We start from the raw sequence: 22,173 nt of genomic DNA, 5'->3' as shown, positions 1-22,173 counted from the left end.
CCACTGGTGACCTTGAGCAAGTCAATTCGCTTCTCTGTGCCTCACTTACCTCATCTGTAAAATGGGGACTGAGATTGTGAGCCCCACATGGGACAGGGACTGTGTCCAATCCCATTTGCTAATAGCCACCCTAGTGCGTAGTAAAGTGCCTGGCACATATTCATTCATTCATTCAATCGTATTTATTGAGCGCTTACTGTGTGCAGAGCACTGTACTAAGTGCTTGGAAAGTACAATTCGGCAACAGATAATAATAATAATAATAATGGTATTTGTTAAGCACTTACTGTAGGCCAAGCACTGTTCTAAGCTCTGGGGTAGATACAATAATAATAATAATGGCATTTATTAAGTGCTTACTATGTGCAAAGCATTGTTCTAAGCGCTGGGGAGGTTACAAGGTAATCAGGTTGTCCCACGGGGGGCTCACAGTCTTCATCCCCATTTTACAGATGAGGTAACTGAGGCACAGAGAAGTTAAGTGACTTGCCCAAAGTCATACAGCTGACAATCGGCAGAGCTGGGATTTGAACCCATGATCTCTGACTCCAAAGCCTGTGCTCTTTCCCACTGAGCCATGCTGCTTCTCAATGTAATCAAGTTGTCCCACGTGGGGCTCACAATCTTAATCCCCATTTTACCAATGAGATAACTGAGGCACAGAGAAGTTAAGTGGCTTGCCCAAGGTCACACAGCAGACAAGTGGTGGAGCAGGGATAGAGATAGAAACAATCCCTACCCAACAACAGCCTCACAGTCTAGAAGGGGGAGAAAGTAAGTGCTTACTAAATACCACAATTATTATCATTATTATTTCAGCTGAGAAGGATTAATTTTCAAGAACTATAGGGCCGGATGACGGTGGGAAGATGCTCTTACCCTGCCTGGCCACAGATAACAATAATAATAATAATAGTATTTGTTAAGTGCTTATTGTGTGCCAGTCACTACTAAGCACTGGGGTGGATACAAGCAAATCTCATTGGATACAGTCCCCGTCCCACTCTCTCAATCCCCATTTTACAGATGAGGTAATGGAGACCCAGAGAAATGAAGTGACTTGTCCAAGACCACACAGCAAACAAATTAGAGATGCAGCGTGGCTTAGTGGAAAGAGCCAGGGCTTGGGAGTTAGAGGCTGTGGGTTCTAATCCCGGCTCCGTGACAGCAGTGTGACTTTGGGCAAGTCACTTAACTTCTCTGTGCCTCAGTTCCCTCATCTGTAAAATGGGGATTAAGACTGTGAGCCCCATGTGGGACAACCTAATTGCCTTGTATCTACCCCAGTGCTTAGAACAGTGCTCGGCTCATAGTAAGCGCTTAACAAATACCAATATGATTAAATAGTGGAGCCGGGATTAGAATCCAGGGTGCAACACTGACAGGGATGAGAGGACGGGATGTGTTTGTAGAGTTTAATCCCGCTGTTCTCCTTGCTTTGAGATGTGTCTCTCACAGCACCCAGATCCATAGCACTGGTGACTCACTTCGTGAGCAATGACCACTTCCCTTCCAGATTCAACACTGAGCAATTTTAAGACTTTTCAAAAATTCCAACCCTGGATTTCTTTCTCCCTAGATCAGAATGAACTCCCGGCCAAGGCCCCGGGGGGGCTTGGCCAAAGTCTGCTTTGTGGCGGAAGAATGTTCATTTAAAAACAGATGTGGCAGGGCTTAGGGTGGGTTTCTTTGGCTTCTTCATCTTACGGCATTGCATTTTGCATTGAGTTTGAAAACAGAGGGGCCTAGGGGAAAGAACACAGGCCTGGGAGTCCGCATACCCTGGTTCTAATCCCGGCTCTGTCATTTGCCTGCGGTGTGACCTTGGACAAGTCATTTAACTTTTCTGTGCCTCAGTTTTCTCATCTTTAAAATGGGGATGAAATATCCATTCTCTTTGGGGTCTCATGTGCATCATCAATCGGCCAGCAGACTAGTATCAAGGGGTGAGCCCCAGAGCCAAGCCAGTACCTCCTCCTCTTCATCATCAATGGTATTTATCGCACGCTTACTATGTGCAGAGCACTATACTAAGCGTTTGGGAGAGTACAATAATAATAATAATAATGATGCCATTTTATTAAGCACTTACTATGTGCAAAGCACTGTTCTAAGCACTGGGGAGGTTACAAGGTGATCAGGTTGTCCCTCGGGGGGCTCACAGTCTTCATCCCCATTTTACAGATGAGGGAACTGAGGCCCAGACAAGTGAAGTAACATGTCCAAAGTCACACAGCTGACAGTTGGCGGAACTAGGATTTGAACCCGTGACCTCTGACTCCAAAGCCCGGGCTCTTTCCACTGAGTGATACTGCTTCTCACAACAGAGTAGGCAGACACGTTCCCTGTCCACAGTGAGTTTACAGTCCAGAGGGGGAGACAGATATTAATATAAGTCTAAATAAAATGATGTTTAATATATAATTTAAAGATTTGTCCATAAGTACCATGGGGTTGAGGGTGGGGACAATATCAAATATCCAAAGGTTACAGATCCAAGTGCAGAGATGATGCAGAAGGGGGAGGGAGCCACTTAATTGGGGAAGAGGAGTTGTGACATTTGACGGGGGGAGAATGGTGGTCTGGCCCCTTCGGTCACTGATCGAATGGCGTAGTGGATCGAGCCTGGGCCCGAGAGTCAGAGGATGTGGGTTCTAATCCCGGCTCTGTTGCTTATCTGCTGTGTGACCTTAGACAAATCACATCACTTCTCTGGGCCTCATTTACCTCTTCTGTAAAATGGGGATTGAGATGGTGAGTCCCTCATGGGACAGGGACTGTGTCCAACCCGATTTGTTTGTATCCAATCCAGCGCTTAGTACATTGCTTGGCCCATAGTAAGCACTTAACAAATGCCACAATTATTATTATTCTTGTTATTATCCCTTGGGGCTGCTCCCAGGATTTGGGTGAGATTGACCAGGGGGCTGGGACCAGAGCTTGAACTGAGCGTGGCTCAGTGGAAAGAGCCCGGGCTTGGGAGTCAGAGGTCATGGGTTCTAATCCTGGCTCCACCACTTGTTTGCTGTGTGACTTTGGGCAAGCCAATTCACTTCTCTGGGCCTCAGTTACCTCTTCTGTAAAATGGAGATGAAGACTGTGAGCCCCATGTGGGACAACCTCATAACCTCGTATCCCCTCCAGTGCTTAGAACAGTGCCTTGCATATAGTAAGCACTTAACAAATATCATCATTATTATTATTAGTATTATTAGTATTATTATTATTATTATTCAGCCAGGGAGGGAGGGAGGAAGGGATTGATGGAGGAAGGAAGGGGGACATGGGCCCAGGACACTCCATTCCATTTTACTTCAGGTGTGCACACACAGTCACTCTAACACCTACAAAAATATCCACTCCCTTTCATTTAAGCATGCATACACAGACCCACAAGTGCACAAACACACGCCCACATGCCAAACACACACACCATCTCTACCAAGAACCCTTCCCAGACTAAACCCCACCTTTCCTAATCTCCCACTCCCTTCTGCATTGCCCTGACTCCCTGCTCCCTTTGCTCTCCCCCACACTGCCCCACAACATTTATGTACATATCTGTCATTTTACTTATTTATATTGATGTCTGTTTATTTGTATTTTTAGACTGTGAGCCCACTGTTGGGTAAGGACTGTTTCTATATGTTGCCAACTTGTACTTCCCAAGTGCTTAGTACAGTGCTCTGCACACAGTAAGCGCTCAATATATACGATTGATTGATTGGTTGATTGATTGTATTGCTATCAGTCTCCCCCCCCCAGACTGTGAGCGCATTGTGGGCAGGGATCGTCTCTCTTTATTGCTGGATTGTACTTCCCCAAGTGCTTAGTACAATAAGTGCTTCATTCATTCATTCATTCATTCAATCATATTCATTGAGTACTTACTGTGTACAGAGCACTGTACTAAGCGCTTGGAAAGTACAAGTTGGCAACGTATAGAGACAGTCCCTACCCAACAATGGGCTCACAGTCTAGAAGGAGACAGACAACAAAACAAAACATGTGGACAGGTGTCAAATCTTCAGAACAAATAGAAGTAAAACTAGATGCACATCATTAACAATATAAATAGAATAGTAAATATACAATTGAATGAACAAAGCCTGCAAACACACCCAAAAACACACACACACACACACTCACACATGTTCATTCCAGAATCAGCTAAACGGATTATGCTCTTCCAGTGGTGTTTCCTGAGGAGGAAGAGAGTCCGATTCCTGAGGAAGTGATGATGCCAACGTCCGTGTTGCCCGGGGAGGATGGGAAGGGAATTCTGTTGTGTAGTCCCCCCGGGCCTCAGGGAGGATTTCACTGCCTCAGCAGAAGGAAAATGTGAACAGTTCCTGCACTTTTCTGAAGTGATATTGCCATTTCTGGGTCAGACCAGCGGCCCATCCAATCTTGGGGCCTGACTCTCACAGTGGCGCTGCACTGTGAGCAGGGACTGTGTCTGTTAGTTGTTCATTCATTCATTCAATCATATTTATTGAGTGCTTACTGTGTGCAGAGCACTGTGTGCAGAGCACTAAGCGCTTGGGAAGTACAAGTTGGCAACATATAGAGACGGTCCCTACCCAACAATGGGCTCACAGTCTAGAAGGGGGAGACAGACAACAAAACAAAACATGTGGACAGGTGTCAAGTCATCAGAATAAATAGAAGCAAAGCTAGATGCACATCATTAACAAAATAAATAGAATACTAAATATGTACAAGTAAAATAAATAGAGTAATAAATCTGTACAAACATATATACAGATGCTGTGGGGAGGGGAAGGAGGTTGGGCGGGGGGGATGGGGAGGAGGAGAGGAAAAAGGGGGCTCAATCTGGGAAGGCCTCCTGGAGGAGGTGACCTCTCAGTAGGGCTTTGAAGGGAGGAAGAGAGCTAGCTTTGTATTGGACTCTCCCAAGCGCTTTAGTACAGTGCTTTGCACATAATAATCAATCAATCAATTGTATTCATTGAGCACTTACTGTTTGCAGAGCACTGTACTAAGCACTTGGGAAGTACAAGCTGGCAACGTATAGAGAGTCCCTACCCAACAGTGGGCTCACAGTCTAGAAGGGGGAGACAGAGAACAAAACCAAACATACAACAAAATCAAATAAATAGAATAGATAGGTACAAGTAAAATAAATAAATAAATAAATAAATAGAGTAATAAATATGTACAAACATATATACATATATACAGGTGCTGTGGGGAAGGGAAGGAGGTAAGATGGGGGGATGGAGAGGGGGACGAGTGGGAGAGGAAGGTAGAGGCTCAGTCTGGGAAGGCCTCCTGGAGGAGATGAGCTCTCAGTAGGGCCTTGAAGGGAGGAAGAGAGCTAGCTTGGCGGATGGGCAGAGGGAGGGCAGAATTTTCCAGAATTACAATTTTAACATATCTTACGGTAAAAGCCAGATGTTAAAAAACAATTAGCGGTATATCAGAAATACCTGGCTTGAGTCACTTGTTTGTTGTTCATTCATTCAATCATGTTTATTGAGTGCTTACTGTGTGCAGAGCACTGTACTAAGCGCTTGGGAAGTACAAGTTGGCAACATATAGAGACAGTCCCTACCCAACAACGGGCTCACAGTCTAGAAGGGGGAGACAGACAACAAAACAAAACATGTAGACAGGTGTCAAGTTGTCAGAACAAATAGAATTAAAGCTAAATGCACATCATTAACAAAACAAATAGAATAGTAAATATGTACAAGTAAAATAATTGTGTGACAGTATTTGTTGATACCTCAACTAAAACATCTTAAATCATCATCAATCGTATTTATTGAGCGCTTACTGTGTGCACAGCACTGTACTAAGTGCTTGGGAAGTACAAGTTGGCAACATAATGGCCTTTTAAACAGGCCCTTTTTTAAGAAGAAAATAAGGCAGGCTAGTACATTGCACTTATTTGCAAAGCTGTTTTAAAACGTGCGCTAAAATCTGTTTCCAGGGGCTTCTTCCAGACGGGTTCGACAGTGTATTTAATTGAGCCGCTGGAAGACAGAGAGGAGGGAGAACACGCCATGTACAAAGAAGAGCATCTCAGGGAGAAGCTGGTAACCTGCGGCGTGTCCAACACCACTCTGGATCATGACGTGGAACCGAGAGTGGCTGCAGCCTACAGGCCTCGGGATTGGGTGAGCCCTCCCGGCTCCGATTTTGGGTCGATTGGCTTCAAATCCCTAGGATCCTCCTAGGATTCCCTAGGACAAGTAGCATGGCCTAGTGGAAAGAACCCAGACCTGGGAGTTAAGTGATCTGGGTTCCACTTCTGGTCCTGCCGCTTACCTGCCACGTGACCTTGGGCAAGTCGCTTCGCTTCTCTGGGCCTCAGTTTCCTCATCTGGAAAATGGGGACTAAGTACAGTTCTCCCTTCCCCTTGAATTGTGAGCCCAATGGGGGTCAGGCAGTGAAGTCTAATGGATAGAGCACAGATTCCCCTTAAATATTGGGTTATCTGTTAAGCGCTTACTATGTGTCAAGAGCCAGGGCCCGGAAGTCTGAAGGTCCGAGGTCCGGGGTTCTAATCCTGTCTCTGCCCCATGTCTGCTGAGTGACCCTGGGCAAATCACTACACTTATCTGTGCCTCAGTTACCTCATCTGTAATAAATGAAGATGAAGACTGTGAGGCCAGTGGGGGACAGGGACTGTGTCCAACCTGATTAACTTTTATCTACTCCAGTGGTTAGAACAGTGCTTGGCATGTAGTAAGTACTTAACGAGTCTTTTTTTTAAGGGCATTTATTAAGTGCTTACTATGTGCACTTCCCAGACTAGGAGGCCTTCCCAGACTGAGCCCCCTCCTTCCTCTCCCCCTCTCCACCCCCCCCACCCCGCCTTACCTCCTTCTCTTCCCCACAGCACCTGTATATATGTATGTATGTTTGTACGTATTTATTACTCTATTTATTTATTTATTTTGCTTGTACATATCTATTCTATTTATTTTATTTTGTTAATATGTTTGGTTCTCTGTCTCCCCCTTCTAGACTGTGAGCCCACTGTTGGGTAGGGACCATCTCAATATGTTGCTAACTTGTACTTCCCAAGCGCTTAGTACAGTGCTCTGCACACAGTAAGTGCTCAATAAATATGATTGATTGATTGATTACAAAGCACTGTTCTAAGCGCTGCATTCCACAATTATCATTATTATTAGAGGAGGGGACAGACATTAATGTAAGTAAATGCATGAATTACAGATATATACCTAAGTCCTAAAAATGGGCCCACAATTTCAGGGAGAGTAATAATAATAATAATAATGATAATGGCATTTGTTAAGTGCCTACTATGTGCAAAGCACTGTTCTAAGCGCTGGGGGGGGGATACATGGTGATCAAGTTGTCCCACGTGGGGCTCACAGTCTTAATCCATTTTACAGATGAGGGGACTGAAGCTCAGAGAAGTTAAATGACTTGCCCAAGGTCACACAGCAGACATGTGGTGGAGCCGGGATTTGAACCTATGACCTCTGACTCCAAAGCCCGGGCTCTTTCCACTGAGCCATGCTGCTTCTCTGTAGTGTTGTGTTGTGTAGTGTTGGGGAAGGAGATGGAAGCCTGCACACAAATGCGTGTGCACACACACACACATACACACACGCACGCATGCACACATGCACACACTCACCTTGGAGGGAGCGAATGTTGTCCTGGGGACCCTGTGGCACTCAGAATCCACCAAGGCCTTATGCTGGTCCTTGTGGGGAAACGCGTTCTCTGCCTTTCGTTTCAGAAATCGGGGTCCGTTCCGAAGGAAACCCGCTACGTGGAGCTCTTCGTGGTGGTGGACAGCACGGGGGTGAGAGGCAGCGGAGGTCGGATGGGGAGGCGGAGGGAGGCTCAGGGAGGCCCAAGGAGGCGCCCGATAGGAAACCTCTTTGGGATTCTTACAGTTCCGGAAGATCGGAAACCTGAGGACAGTGCAGGAGCGGGTAAAGCAAATCGTCAATCACGTGGACAAGGTAACAGCCATGGTTGGTCCATTGCGGGCAGGGAATGGGTCCGTTTATTGTGTGTTGTACTCTCCCAGGTGGGGTGGATAGAGCACGGGCCTGGGATTCGGAAGGCCGTGGGTTCTAATCCAGGCTCTGCCACTTGTCTGCTGTGTGGCCTCGGGCAAGTCACTTTTCTCTGAGCCTCAGTTCCCTCATCTGGAAACTGAGGATTGAGACCGTGAGCCCCATGCGGCATAGGGGCTGTGTCCAACCCATTTTGCTTGTATCCACCCCATTGCTTAGTACAGAGCCTGGCACGTGGTAAGTGCTTAACAAATACCACAGTTGTTATTAGTACAGTGCTCTGCATTCATTCATTCATTCAATCGTATTTATTGAGCACTTACTGTGTGCAGAGCACTGTACTAAGCGCTTGGGAAGTACAAGTTGGCAACATATAGAGACAGTCCCTACCCAACAACGGGCTCACAGTCTAGAAGGGGGAGACAGGCAGCAAAACAAAACATGTGGACTGGTGTCAAGTCGTCAGAACAAATAGAAATAAAGCTAGATGCACATCATTAACAAAATAAATAGAATAGTAAATATGTAAAAGTCAAATATTGTAATAAATCTATACAAACATATATACAGGTGCTGTGGGGAGGGGAAGGAGGTAGGGCGGGGGGATGGCGAGGAGGAGAGGAAAAAAGGGGGCTCAGTCTGGGAAGGCCTCTTGGAGGAGGTGAGCTCTCAGTAGGGCTTTGAAGGGAGGAAGAGAGCTAGCTTGGCGGTAAGCGCTTAATAAATACGACTGGCTGACTGGTCCGTGTCCGGCTTTGGAAGCAGCTCTGGGCCTATCAGGGGCTGCCTGGTGACACCCCCATTCCCCAGACAGCAAGCTTGGGCAGAAAATTCCAGGGCATCCACAGGGAACCTCCATCTCCCCTTGAACCTCCAAGAAAAGCAGTGTGGCTAGAGCACGGGCTTGGGAGTCAGAAGTCATGGGTTCTAATCCCAGATCTGCCACTTGTCTGCTGTGTGACCTTGGGTGAGTCACTTAACTTTTCCGTTTACCAGCTACCTCGTGTGTAAAATGGGGATTAAGACTGTGAGCCCCACGTGGGACAACCTGATTACCTTGTATCTACCCCAGCGCTTAGAACAGTGCTTGGCATGTAGTAAGAGTTTAACAAATACCACAGTTATTATTATTAAGGGGGTGAATCCATCCATAGCCAGTAGTGTTCACTGAGCATGTACTGTGTGTGCAGAGCGCTCTGCTGAGTGCTTGGGAAAGAACTATAGAGAACATAGAAATGATCCCTGTCCTCAGGAGGTTACAGTCTAGCTAGCAAAATTAGGTAATTACTAAATTACTAAAATTAGGACTGTGAGCCCCCCGTGGGACAACCTGATCACCTTGTAACCTCCCTAGTGCTTAGAACAGTGCTTGGCACATAGTAAGCACTTAATAAATGCCATTATTATTATTATTGTTATTACTAAAATAAATTATAGGTAGGGGAAGTAACCAACTATAGTGATGCATAGGTAAGTGCTATGGAGGCTCTGTAAGTAACTAAGTACTGAAGTGATGAAGTGGCAGTGGAGAGGGGCAGTTAGGGAAGGCCTCCTGGAGGAGAGGTGATTTCAGAAGGATATGGGGAATTAAGCATTTGGCGAAGATGTGATTTCAGAAGAACCTGGGGAGATGAGCAATTTGGGAGAAGATGCGAGTTCAGAAGGGCTTTGAAGATGAGGTGAGTTGTAAAGGGGGAAGGTATTCCTGGCCCTGAGGGGATGGAGATGAGGGGAAGTCGGGGAGCGGGAGACCTGAACAAAGAATGAAGAGAGATAAGGACAAAAAGCCCAGTGAGAGGAATAGTTAGAGATAAGAAATGGCCAGCTCATTAATCTGGCAGAAAGGGAAGAATCAGGCTGACTCTCCCTAGCAATTACCGTTCTTCAATTTGCATTTCCGTTTCCAAGGGGAAATCCTTTCTTCTTGCCTCAGGCTGCCCAGCACATCTGGATGGAGCCCGTACTGGTGAGGCTGAAGGGGAGTGGGGGTGTCAAAAGAGAAGCAGCATAGAGTAGTGGCTGGAGCACGGACCTGAGAAGCAGCGTGGCTCAGTGGAAAGAGCATAGGCTTTGGAGCCAGAGGTCATGGGTTCGAATCCCAGCTCCGGCACATGTCTGCTGTGTGACCTTGGGCAAGTCACTTAACTTCTCGGAGCCTCAGTTCCCTCATCTGTAAAATGGGAATTAAGAGTGTGAGCCCCATGTGGGACAACCTGATCACCTTGTATCCCCCCCCCAGTGTTTAGAACAGTGCTTTGCACATAGTAAGCACTTAACAAGTACCATCATTATTATTATTATTTTACTGATAAGGTAACTGAGGCACAGAAAAGTGAAGTGACTTTCCCAAAGTCACCCAACAGACAAGTGGCAGAGCCAAGATTAGACCCAGATCGTGCCCTCTATCTGGGCCGACCTCAGGGGAATATCTAGTGGGAAGAGGCAGTCAGCAAGAGGCAAGAGGCAATGGAGAGGGAATTTCCCATTTAGCTCTGGGGTGTTTAGTGATTACATTCTCCCTTAGAGATAATGGGTGGAGGAAAGGAGTCTGAAGTGGGCAGTGAATAGGAGACTGAAAGGAACCAGTGGTAGGGAGTCCCCCAGGCATCTGTGCAGTGTTTAGAGCCCAGGCCTTGGTGTCAGAAGGTCATGGATTCTACTCCTGGCTCCGCCACTTGTCTGCTGTCTGACCTCAGGCAAGCCACTTCACTACTCTGTGCCTCAGTTACTTCATCTGTAAAATGGGGCTTGAAACTGTGAGCCCCACATGGGACAGGGACTGTGTCCAACCTGATTTGCTTGTATCCACCCCAGCGCCTACTACAGTGCCTGGCACAGAGTAGTCGCTTAACAAATACCACAATTAACTACCATTATTATTGTTACACCAAGGAGATCCTGGAGTTATAAGATTCCTCTAGACTGCAAGCTTCTTGAGGGCTGAGATCATTTCTGCTGACCCTATTGTAATAATAATGTCTGCCTCCTCCTTTAATAATAATAATAATAATGATGGTATTTGTTAAGCGCTTACTTATGTATGAAGCAGCAGCGTGGCTTAATGGAAAGAGCATGGGCTTGGATGTCAGAGGTCATGGGTTCTAATTCCATCTCTACCACATATTAGCTGTGTGACCTTGGGCAAATCACTTAACTTCTCTGTGCTTCAGTTACCTCATCTGTAAAATGGGGTTTAAGACTGTGAGCCCCAAGTGGGACAACCTGATAATCTGTATCTACCCCAGTGCTTAGAACAGTGCTTGGCACATAGTATGTGCTTAATAAATACCATTGTTATTATTATTATTATGTGCCAAGCACTGTTCTAAGCATAAACTCCTTGTGGGCAGGGATCATGTCTACCAACTCCATTGTATTGTACTCTCCCAAATGCTTAGTACAGTGCTCTGTGCAGGCAGCAAGTACTCAAGAAATTTGATTGATTAATAAATGTGGTATTGATTAAGTGCTTACTAGAGGTCAAGCACTGACCTATGTGCTGGAGCACATGCAAGTCAAAATAATAATGATAATCATAATAATGTTAGTTGGTAAGCACTTACTATATATCATGAACTGTTCTAAGCACTGGGGTAGATAGAAGCTAATCAGGTTGGACACAGTCCCTGTGCCACATGGAGCTCATACTCTTAATCCCTGTTTTACAGATAAGGTAACTGAGGACCAGAGAAGTGAAATGATTTGCCCCAGAGTCATACAGCAGACAGATGGCAGAGCCAGGATTAGAACCCAGGTCCTTCTTCCCCCCAGACCCATGTTCTATCCACTGAGCCATTCTCAAGTCAGTCAAGTCAGATGCAGTCCTTGTCTCTCAAAGAGCTCAAATTCTCAGGGGGAGGAAGAACAGGTAATGAATCCCCATTTTACAGGTGAGGAAACTGAGACCCAGAGAAGTTAAGGGACTTGCCCAGCATCACCCAGCGGGTGAGTGACAGAGTGGGATTTGAACCCAGGTCTTCTGTACTCCCCCCGGCACCCAGGACGGTGCTCTGCACAGAGTGAGGGCTCAGTAGTGCTCAGAGGCTGAGCTCTCTTCTGCCCTTGCGAACCCTAGAGGGGTCAATTGCTCAAGGTCTGGCTTGTGTGCCTCAGTCCTGACCCTCAGGGGTCTTAACGTGGTCCATTTCCTCTCGTAACGTGGTCCATTCCTCTCGTAACATGGTCCATTCGCCTCTCCCAGCTTTATCAGAACCTCAATTTCCGGGTGGCTCTGATCGGCCTCGAAGTGTGGACTTTCTCAGACAAGATTGAAGTGAGCTCCAGCCCGGATGCCACGCTCAACAATTTCATCGCCTGGCAGGGGAAGGATCTCAAGAGGAGGCACAAGTTTGATAATGCCCAGCTGATAACGTGAGCACTGAATACCGGGCAGGGGGGTGGGCGGCAGAAATAAGCCAGTGGGGCCAACCCTGGGGGCTTGGAGGGTGGGGGAAGGTCTGTGGGCTGGGGGCTCTGAACTAGGCCCCCTGGGATCCTTCTCAGTGGACCCTCGCTGTCTTTTTGTAGTGGGAAGGAGAACAGCAAGTATTCCTACTCTTCATGGAGAGGGCTTGAGGGGGAAAATGAGCCCAGGAAATTCCACTTACCGACAATCCCCAACCTGTCCAGGAAAATGGACAAGAGGGCCATAGGGAGAGGTACCTTCCCTTCATGAAAGGGAAATGCAAATCGCTTATAGCTGGATTACCCAGCCTGGCAGAGAATTCATTCATTCAGTTGTATTTAATGAGTGCTTATTGTGTGCAGAGCATCTTACTAAGTGCTTGGGGAAGACAATACAACAATAAACAGGCACATTCTCTGCCCACAGAGAAGTTTATGGTCTAAAGGGACCACAGTCTAGAGAGAAGGAGAGAGTGAGAGCCTAGGAGGGAACAGGGGTTGCAAAAAGTAGAATTCATTCATTTGGGACAGGGAATGTGTCTTTTGTTCTATTGTACTCTCTCAAATGCTTAGTACAGTGCTCCGCACACAGTAAGTGCTCAATAAATACGACAGACAGACTGACTAGGAAGAGCCACCATTGTACAGGATCATCACCTTGGTCACCCCTCAATCAATGGTATTTATTGAACGCTTACTGTTTGAAGAGCACTGTACTAACTGCTTGGGAGAGTGCAGTAGAGAAGGAAGTCACAATATGTGCCCTCGAGGATCTTTATAATCTAGTTCCTAAAGATCAAGGTCCTAAACTCTTCTCTTAGATCCCAGACCAAATTTCTCCCAATTAAACATAAAATGGGATCTTTATAAGCACTAAATACCTGACCAATAGCAGAGCTAGGATTAGAACCCAGGTTCTCTGATGCTCAGGGCCATGCTCTTTCAACTAGGCCAGGCTGCTTCCCAAGTGCTTAAAATGCAGTGTTCTGTACACAGTCAGCATTTAATAAATACCATTGATTGATCGGTCGATTGATCGAGAACCTGTATCGGCTTCCCTCCCAGTGTTCACAGGATCGTCGGGTAACTGGTGTCTTTTCCTCTCCCAGGGGTGTAGATTTTCAGGGAACCACGGTGGGTCTGGCCCAGGTGTCAACTATGTGCTTACTGGAGTCTGCGGCAGTAAACGAGGTGAGACTTTGCCATACTTTGTGTCCCAGGAAGATTCCAGAAGCCGAAGTGTCTGAACTCGAAAAGCAAGCCTTCAACACCTGCTCAGAAAGTTGGGCTAGAAGGAGACAGTGACTCTAGAAGGTTGGGATTTTGCCTCTTGTTAGAATCCAACAGGAGAAAGCCTGAGAGATCCAAGATGCTTAAAGGGGTTTTGGAGATAGTTGTCTTCACATGGAAGCGTCTGAACCAGGATAGGTCTTCTGAGGAAAAAACTTTGATCTCTGTTTTATTGGCTTGGTAGAAAATATTTTGAAAAGGAAGGTGATTCCAAGTCATTCCCTAAAATGTAAATAGTCAATCCGAATTATTATTATTATTATTATTATTATGGTATTTATTAAGCGCTTACTATGTGCCAAGCACCGAACACTGGGGTAGATACAAGGTGATCTGGTTGTCCCTCGTGGGGCTCACAATCTTAATCCCCATTTTACAGATGAGGGAGCTGAGGCACAGAGAAGTGAAGGGGCTTGCCCAAGGCCACACAGCAGACAAGTGGCAGAGTCAGGATTAGAACTCAGGTCCTCTGACTCCCAAGCCAGGCTCTTTACACTAAGCCACACTGCTTCTCTGAATAAACGTGTCTTGAGCAAGTGACCGATTAAAATGGAACAAGCGTGCTGGTTTCATATCTGGGTGAAGACTGGGCTGGTAAATTTTCAGCTAATTTGCAAGGCTGCTTTATACAAGGTATTGGCTAAATTCCATCCTCCTTGTTGTTGCCTAGGACCACAGTACTAATCCAATTGGAGTGGCATCTACCATGGCCCACGAAATGGGACACAATCTCGGGATGACCCATGATGAAAACGTCAACAGCTGCTTTTGTACAGCATCGAAGGAGAACGGCGGATGTATTATGGCAGCCAGTCTTGGGTAAGGAGACCCAAAAAGAAGGAGAGACTAATCATAATCCCAAAATACCAGCTCCCTCCTATCTCTTGACTGTAAGCTCGTCTCTAGACTGAAAGCTCGTTGGGGGCAGGGAATGTGTCTGTTTATCGGGATATTGTACTCTCCCAAGCGCTTAGTACAGTGCTTTGCACTCATTAAGCATTCTATAAATACACTTGAATGAATGCCGCAGACGGATCAGGGCCTACCATCGCACTGAAAGGATCCAATCTCAGGCGGATCCTCTGTGATCCTGCCAAGCCTTTCTCAGAAGGGAAGATCTCCACAGTTATTAGGGAACATTCCTTGCCCACATCCTGCCTCTGGCCCAGAACTCTCTCCCCAAGCCGTATACAGCAGACCACCGCTCTCCTCACCCTCAGAGTTAAAATCACATCTTCCCTTTTTTCTTTTAAATGGTATCAAACGCTTACTATGTGCCAGGCACTGTTCTAAACACTGGGGTAGATACAAGGTAATCAGGTTGGACACAGTCCCTGTCCCACGTGGGGTTCACAGTCATAATCCCCATTTTACACATGAGGTAACTGAGGCACAGAGAAGTTAAGTGATTTGCCCAAGGTCACCCAGCAGACAAGAGGCAGAGATGGGATTAGAACCCAGGTCCCACTGACTCTTAGGCCCAGGCTCTATCCCTTAGGCCACGCTTCTTCTCTACTAGCCCTTCTCCTACTAACCCCTCATTTCCCCTACTCCCTCTCCTTTCTGAATTGCCCTTTCACCTAGATTTGCATCCTTTTATTCACCCCACCCTCAGCCCCAAAGCACTTATATAAGACCTGTAATTTATTTATTTGATATAAACATCTGTCTCCCCCTCTAGACTGTAAGCTCCTCCTGGGCAGGGAACGTGTCTACCAACTCTGTTATATTGTACTCTCCCAAGTGCTTAGTGTAGTTTTATTTTGTCATCAGTCTCCCCCTTTCTAGTCTGTGAGCCTGTTGTTGGGTAGGGACTGTCTCTATCTGTTGCTGAATTGTACTTTCCAAGCGCTTAGTATACAGCGCTCTGCACACAGTAAGCACTCAATAAATATGATTGAATGAATGACCAAAAGTTAAGTGCTTAATAGATACGGTGCTCTATTGATGTAACTGAGCTATAATTGGCTGACAGTTTCAAAAAAGAGCACTAGCATTTAGTACCATGCTTAGTACAGTGCTCTGTACACAGGCAATGTTCACTAAATATGATTGATTGAAAATGGTTTGTTGGAGAATTTCTCTGGAAGCCTGAATTCTAACACATCTCTCCTGTGGCTATTTACCATATGCTCTCCAGTGGTTTTTCACCCAGTGCTTTCAAACATGCCCAAGTCTCCCCTGCCTTAACAATAATAATAATAATTGTTGTTACTATTATCATTAGGATTGGAGGTCTCTGTGGAGGGACAACACAGATTTGCGGGGAGGAGGTGGGTGGGTGAGAAGACAGTTGAGGAGATTGTGGTTAGGCAGAGGGATTTCAGAGTTGCTGAGGGTAGAGATTATACAGTGAGTAGAGATGATGAGATCGAGTGTGTTTCCAAGTTGGTGATTGTGTAAGGTGGGATGGAGCAGGAGGTTGGTGGAGTTGACGAGTGATAGAAAACGGGCAGCGGAAGGCTTGTCAGGAACATCCATGTGGATAGTGAAGTCCCCAAGGATCACTGTGGGGATGGAGAAAGTGAGAAATAATGTGAGTATAAAGTATACAGTAATAATAATAATAATAATAATAATAATAATGGTATTTGTTAAGTGCTTACTATGTGCCAAGCACTGTTCTACGCACTGGAGTAGATGCAAGGTAATCAGGTTGTCCCACGTAGGGCTTACAGGCTTAATTCCCATTTTACAGATGAGGGAACTGAGGTACAGAGAAGTGAAGTGATTTGCCCAAAGTCACATAGTTGATAAGTGGCGGAGCCAGGATTAGAACCCACATCTTCTGACTCCAAAGCCCGGGCTCTTGCTACTAAGCCATGCTGCTTCTCATATATATATGCTCGCATGTACTCTATAAAGAGTATAGAGATGTATACAGAAGTCCTGTAGGGGCAGGGGAGGGTGAATAGTGAGAACCTAAGTGCTGCTTAGAGGGTAGGAATAAAATTCTCTCATATTGTACTCTCTCGATCGCTTAGTACAGTGCTCTACACCCAGTAATAGTTCAATAAATATGATTGATTGATTGACTGATTGATAGGTGACCCAGCAGAGGGAGGAAATGAGAGTATGGAGATTAGAGGTTAGTCAGGGTAGGCCTCAGTGGAGGGGATGGGATTTTAGTCAGGCTTTGAGGATGAGGAGATGTGAAGCAGCGTGGCTCAGTGGAAAAAGCCCGGGCTTTGGAGTCAGAGGTCATGGGTTCAAATCCTGGCTCTGCCAATTGTCAGCTGTGTGACTTTGGGCAAGTCACTTCACTTCTCTGTGCCTCAGTTCCCTCAGCTGTAAAGTGGGGATTAAGACCATGAGCTCCCCATGGGACAACCTGATCACCTTGTAACCTCCCCAGTGCTTAGAACAGTGCTTTGAACACAGTAATTACTTAATAAATGTCATCATTATTATTATTAAGTACAAAGCTCCCCATTAGAAGGCATTAATATGAGACACTAATGTAAAAGGTGCCAGTTGCCAACCCGAGGCACTGGACCACTCTGACCCGGAGCTAAGAAGGCAGCCTCTCAGACAGCCGGCTGAATTGGTCTGGGAGAAAAAGAGGAGGAATGGGAGGCTGAGATTGAGAGGCCACTTCCAGCTGCCCGCACCCGCATCCTACCCTTCCTTAGCATCTTCCTCCTCCCCCACCTCACCCTCACCATCCTCCCTTTCCCCACCACTCCTGTAGCGTTGTGGGCAGGGATTGTGTCTGTTTATCATTCTATTGTACTCTCATTCATTCATTCAATCGTATTTATTGAGCGCTTACTGTGTGCAGAGCACTGTACTAAGTGCTTGGGAAGTACAAGTTGGCAACATATAGAGACGGTCCCCACCCAACAACGGGCTCACAGTCTAGAAGGGGAAGACAGAAAACAAAACAAAACAGGCGGACAGGTGTCAAGTCATTGGAATAAATAGTGATAAAGCTAGATGCACATCATTAACAAAATAAATAGAATAGTAAATATGTACAAGTTAAATAAATAGAGTGATGAATCTGTACAAATATATATACAGGTGCTGTGGGGAGGGAAAGGAGGTAGGGCGGGGGGGATGGGGAGGGGGAGAGGAAAGAGGGGGCTCAGTCTGGGAAGGCCTCTTGGAGGAGGTGAGATCTCAGTAGGGCTTTGAAGGGAGGAAGAGAGCTAGCTTGGCGGATGGGCGGAGGGAGGGCATTCCGGGCCAGGGGGAGGACGTGGGCTGGGGGTCGACGGCGGGACAGGCGAGAACGAGGCACGGTGAGGAGGTTAGCGGCAGAGGAGCGGAGGGTGCGGGCTGGGCTGTAGTACGGCACTTTGCACACAGTGAGCGCCCAATAAATACGGTTGAAGGAATGAATGAACAAATGAATCTTCTCCCCTCCAGCAACGTGTACCCCCGGATCTTCAGCAGCTGCAGCCGAGACAACCTGCAGAACTTCATCAGTAACCCCTGGACGGACTGCTTGAGGAACGCCCCCGATCCCACCAGGCTCTACGGAGGCCCGGTCTGCGGGAACAAATTCCTGGAGAACGGAGAAGAGTGTGACTGTGGCACTCCTCAGGTATGGGCCCCTTCTCCGTGATGATGATCAATCAATCAATCAATCATATTTATTGAGCGCTTACTATGTGCAGAGCACTGTACTAAGCGCTTGGGAAATACAAATTGGCAACACAATGATGATGATGAATATAGTGTTTGTTAAACGCTTACTGTGTGCCAAGCGCTGTTCTAAGCGCGTAGATAAATACAAGTTAATCAGGTTGGACACAGTCCCTGTCCCACATGGGGCTCACAGTTTTCATCCCCATTTTCCAGGTTAGGTAACTGAGACCCAGAGAAGTGAAGTGACTTACCCAAGGTCACAGTACAGACGTTTGGAGGAGCCGGGATAGGGGAAGCAGCATGGCCTAGAGGGTAGAGCCTGGTCGTGGGAGTCAGGAGGTCACGGGTTCTAATCCTACCTCTGCCACTTTATGCCAAGCACTGTAACAAGAGTTATTATTATTAATAATAATGATGGTATTTGTTAAGCACTATATGCTAAGCACCGTTCTAAGGGCTGGGGTAGATACAGAGTTCTCAGGTTGTCTCATGTGAGACTCACAGTCTTAATCTCCATTTTACAGATGAGGTAACTGAAGCACAGAGAAGTTAGTGATGATGATGATGGTATTTGTTAAGTGCTTACTATGAGTCAAACACTGAGTCAATCAATCAATCGCATTTATTGAGCGCTTACTGTGTGCAGAGCACTGTACTAAGCGCTTGGGAAGTACAAGTTGGCAACATATAGACACAGTCCCTACCCAACAGTGGGCTCACAGTCTGAAAGGGGGAGAGTCTTGGGCAAGTCTGAAGTGACTTGCCCAAGCCCATGCTCTTCCCACTAAGCCATGCTGTGGTAGATAGAAGCTAACGGGATCCCTGATGGGGCTCACAGTCCAATTAGGAAGAACAGGCATTCAATCCCTGTTTTACAGATGAGGGAACTGAGGCACAGAGAAGTTAAGTGACTTGCCCAAGGTCACACAGCAGAAAAGTGGAGGAGCCGGGATTAGAACCCGATGACCTTCTGACTGTGAGCCCACTCTTGGGTAGGAACCGTCATCTCTATATGTTATCAACTTTTACTTCCCAAGCGCTTAGTACAGTGCTCTGAACACAGTAAGCGCTCAATAAATATGATTGATTGATTGATTGACTCCCAGTTTCATGCTTGAGCCACTACGCAATGCTGTTTCTCATCCAAGGTACAGTTAAATCAGTCAGTGGTTTTTATTGACTCTCACTGTGTGCTGTGTACTTGGAAATGTACAAAACAACAGAGTGGGTAGACATTTCAACTACATATAAACATATACTTGCAACTGTTGATGATATGGGTCACACATGACTGCCATGTGACCTTGGGCAAGTCGCTTCACTTCTCTGAGCCTCAGTGACCTCATCCGTAAAATGGGAATTAAGACTGTGCGCCCCAGGTGGCACAACCTGGTTACCTTGTGTCTATCTCAGCACTTAGAGCAGTCCTTGGCACATAGTAAGTGCATAACAAATACCATCGTTATTAATATTATTAACTTGAATCTACCCTGGCAATTAGAACAGTTCTTGGCACATAGTAAGCATTCAACAAGTACCGTAATTAATCAATCAATCAATCAATCAATCGTATTTATTGAGCGCTTACTATGTGCAGAGCACTGTACTAAGCGCTTGGGAAGTACAAATTGGCATCACATAGAGACAGTCCCTACCCAACAGTGGGCTCACAGTCTAAAAGGGGGAGACAGAGAACAGAACCAAACATATCAACAAAATAAAATAAGTAGGATAGAAATGTAAAAGTAAAATAAATAAATAAATAAATAAATAAATAGAGTAATAAATATGTACAACCATATATACATATATACAGGTGCTGTGGGGAAGGGAAGGAGGTAAGATGGGGGGATGGAGAGGGGGACGAGGGGGAGAGGAAAGAAGGGGCTCAGTCTGGGAAGGCCTCCTGGAGGAGGTGAGCTCTCAGCAGGGCCTTGAAGGGAGGAAGAGAGCTAGCTTGGCGGATGGGCAGAGGGAGGGCATTCCAGGCCCGGGGGATGACGTGGGCCGGGGGTCGATGGCGGGACAGGCGAGAGCGAGGTACAGTGAGGAGATTAGTGGTGGAGGAGCGGAGGGTGCGGGCTGGGCAGTAGAAGGAGAGAAGGGAGGTGAGGTAGGAGGGGGCGAGGTGATGGACAGCCTTGAAGCCCAGGGTGAGGAGTTTCTGCCTGATGCGCAGATTGATCGGTAGCCATTGGAGGTTTTTGAGGAGGGGAGTGATATATCCAGAGCGTTTCTGGACAAAGATAATCCGGGCAGCAGCATGAAGTATGGATTGAAGTGGAGAGAGACACTAGGATGAGAGATCAGAGAGAAGGCTAGTGCAGTAATTAAGTAATTAAGTACCTAAGGGCCCAGTGTGAACAAACCATTTTCTTTAGAATTAAATGGAGGGAGGAGGGTGTCAAGTGAGGGATTTTTTTTTTAAAAAAAACTTCTCTCCTAGTAAAAATGAAAGAGTAGAGAAATTCTATATTTGGTCAATGCATATTTCTCTGGGAAATCGGACTGGGAATGGGAGGGTGTGGGGGTGTTAGAAGAGCATGTTTCTGCTCAGTAGCAGCCGCAGGAGGAGGAGGAGGAGGAGGAGGAGATGGGGGGGCAGATTGTGAGGGTCCCTGTGAATGTGGGTCTCTTCCTTCAGGAATGCACCAACTCCTGCTGCAATGCCACCACCTGCAGACTGGCAGAAGGAGCAGAATGTGCCCAGGGCAGCTGCTGCAGCCGCTGCAAGGTGACCAAGCCCCCCAGCACCAAGTCAGCCCCAGTCAAGCACAGCAGCCTCCGCCACCAGGAGGGAGGCCGGGCAGAGTCCCTGACAAGGGGACTGAGGGGGCAGGGGTTAGGGGAGGGGGTGGGATGAGCATGCGTGCACATGCACACACATACATAATGTATGCACGTTCACACACGCACACACAGCACCACCACCACACAAAAACGCACACACACACACACACACTCACACACAACACCACCACCACACAAACGCGCACACACACACTCACACACACCAAATACACCCTTGAGCCAGCATTGGCGTTTCCCCACTTGGAGCTGCTGGGAGAGAGCTCACACGTGCGCGCGCACGCGCGCGCGCACACACACACACACAAACACACAAGATCCATTCTTAAATCCATGTTGGTATTTCTCCAGGTGAAGCCACCAGGAGAGATCACACACACACACACACACACACACACACACACACACACACACACACACACACACACACACACAAAATCCACTCTTAAATCCATGTTGGTATTTCTCCAGGTGAAGCCACCGGGAGAGATCTCGCACACACACACACACACACACACACACACACACACACACACACACACGGTCCACCCGTAAATCCATGTTGGTATTTCTCCACCCTTAAATCCATGTTGGTATTTCTCCAGGTGAAGTTTACTGGGAGAGATCTTTCACACACTCAATCACACACACACACACACACACACACACACACACACACACCCCAATCCATGTTGGCATTTCTCCAGGTGAAGCCACCAGGAGAGATCTCACACACAATGTACACATGTACACACACCCACACACACCACCACCACCACACACACGCACACTCCCACTCACTCACCCCCGATACACCCTTGAGCCAGCGTTGGCGTTTCTCCATTTGGAGCTGCTGGGAGAGAGCTCACACACACACACACACACACACACACACACACACACACACACACACACACACACACTTTTTCTCTCAAGCACACAGTCTCATCCTCTCCGTCCCCAGCCCCACCGCTGAGCTGGTGTTCTTTCTCCAGGTGAAGCCAGTGGGCCAGATCCCTCACTTGCCCACACAGACACACACAG

The 22,173-nt window shown here is 46.9% G+C and overlaps 1 protein-coding gene across 1 annotated transcript in view; it reads left to right on the top strand.

Moving 5' to 3' along the window:
* ADAM8 (ADAM metallopeptidase domain 8) overlaps positions 1-22,173 on the top strand; it is a 104,781-nt gene that overhangs the window by 47,215 nt on the left and 35,393 nt on the right. The window contains exons 6-13 of the mRNA XM_038743317.1: positions 5,960-6,146; positions 7,749-7,814; positions 7,909-7,977; positions 12,236-12,405; positions 13,548-13,629; positions 14,399-14,547; positions 18,100-18,277; positions 20,966-21,055. Coding sequence (XP_038599245.1) covers positions 5,960-6,146; positions 7,749-7,814; positions 7,909-7,977; positions 12,236-12,405; positions 13,548-13,629; positions 14,399-14,547; positions 18,100-18,277; positions 20,966-21,055 — 991 coding nt within the window. The remainder of the gene's footprint in view (positions 1-5,959; positions 6,147-7,748; positions 7,815-7,908; positions 7,978-12,235; positions 12,406-13,547; positions 13,630-14,398; positions 14,548-18,099; positions 18,278-20,965; positions 21,056-22,173) is intronic.

Source organism: Tachyglossus aculeatus, chromosome 3 (genome assembly GCF_015852505.1).
Source record: "Tachyglossus aculeatus isolate mTacAcu1 chromosome 3, mTacAcu1.pri, whole genome shotgun sequence".
In the NCBI taxonomy this organism is placed as follows: Eukaryota; Metazoa; Chordata; class Mammalia; order Monotremata; family Tachyglossidae; genus Tachyglossus; species Tachyglossus aculeatus.
The sequence above is the reverse complement of the archived record's forward strand: the minus strand, read 5'-3'. Positions and strand labels throughout refer to the sequence as shown.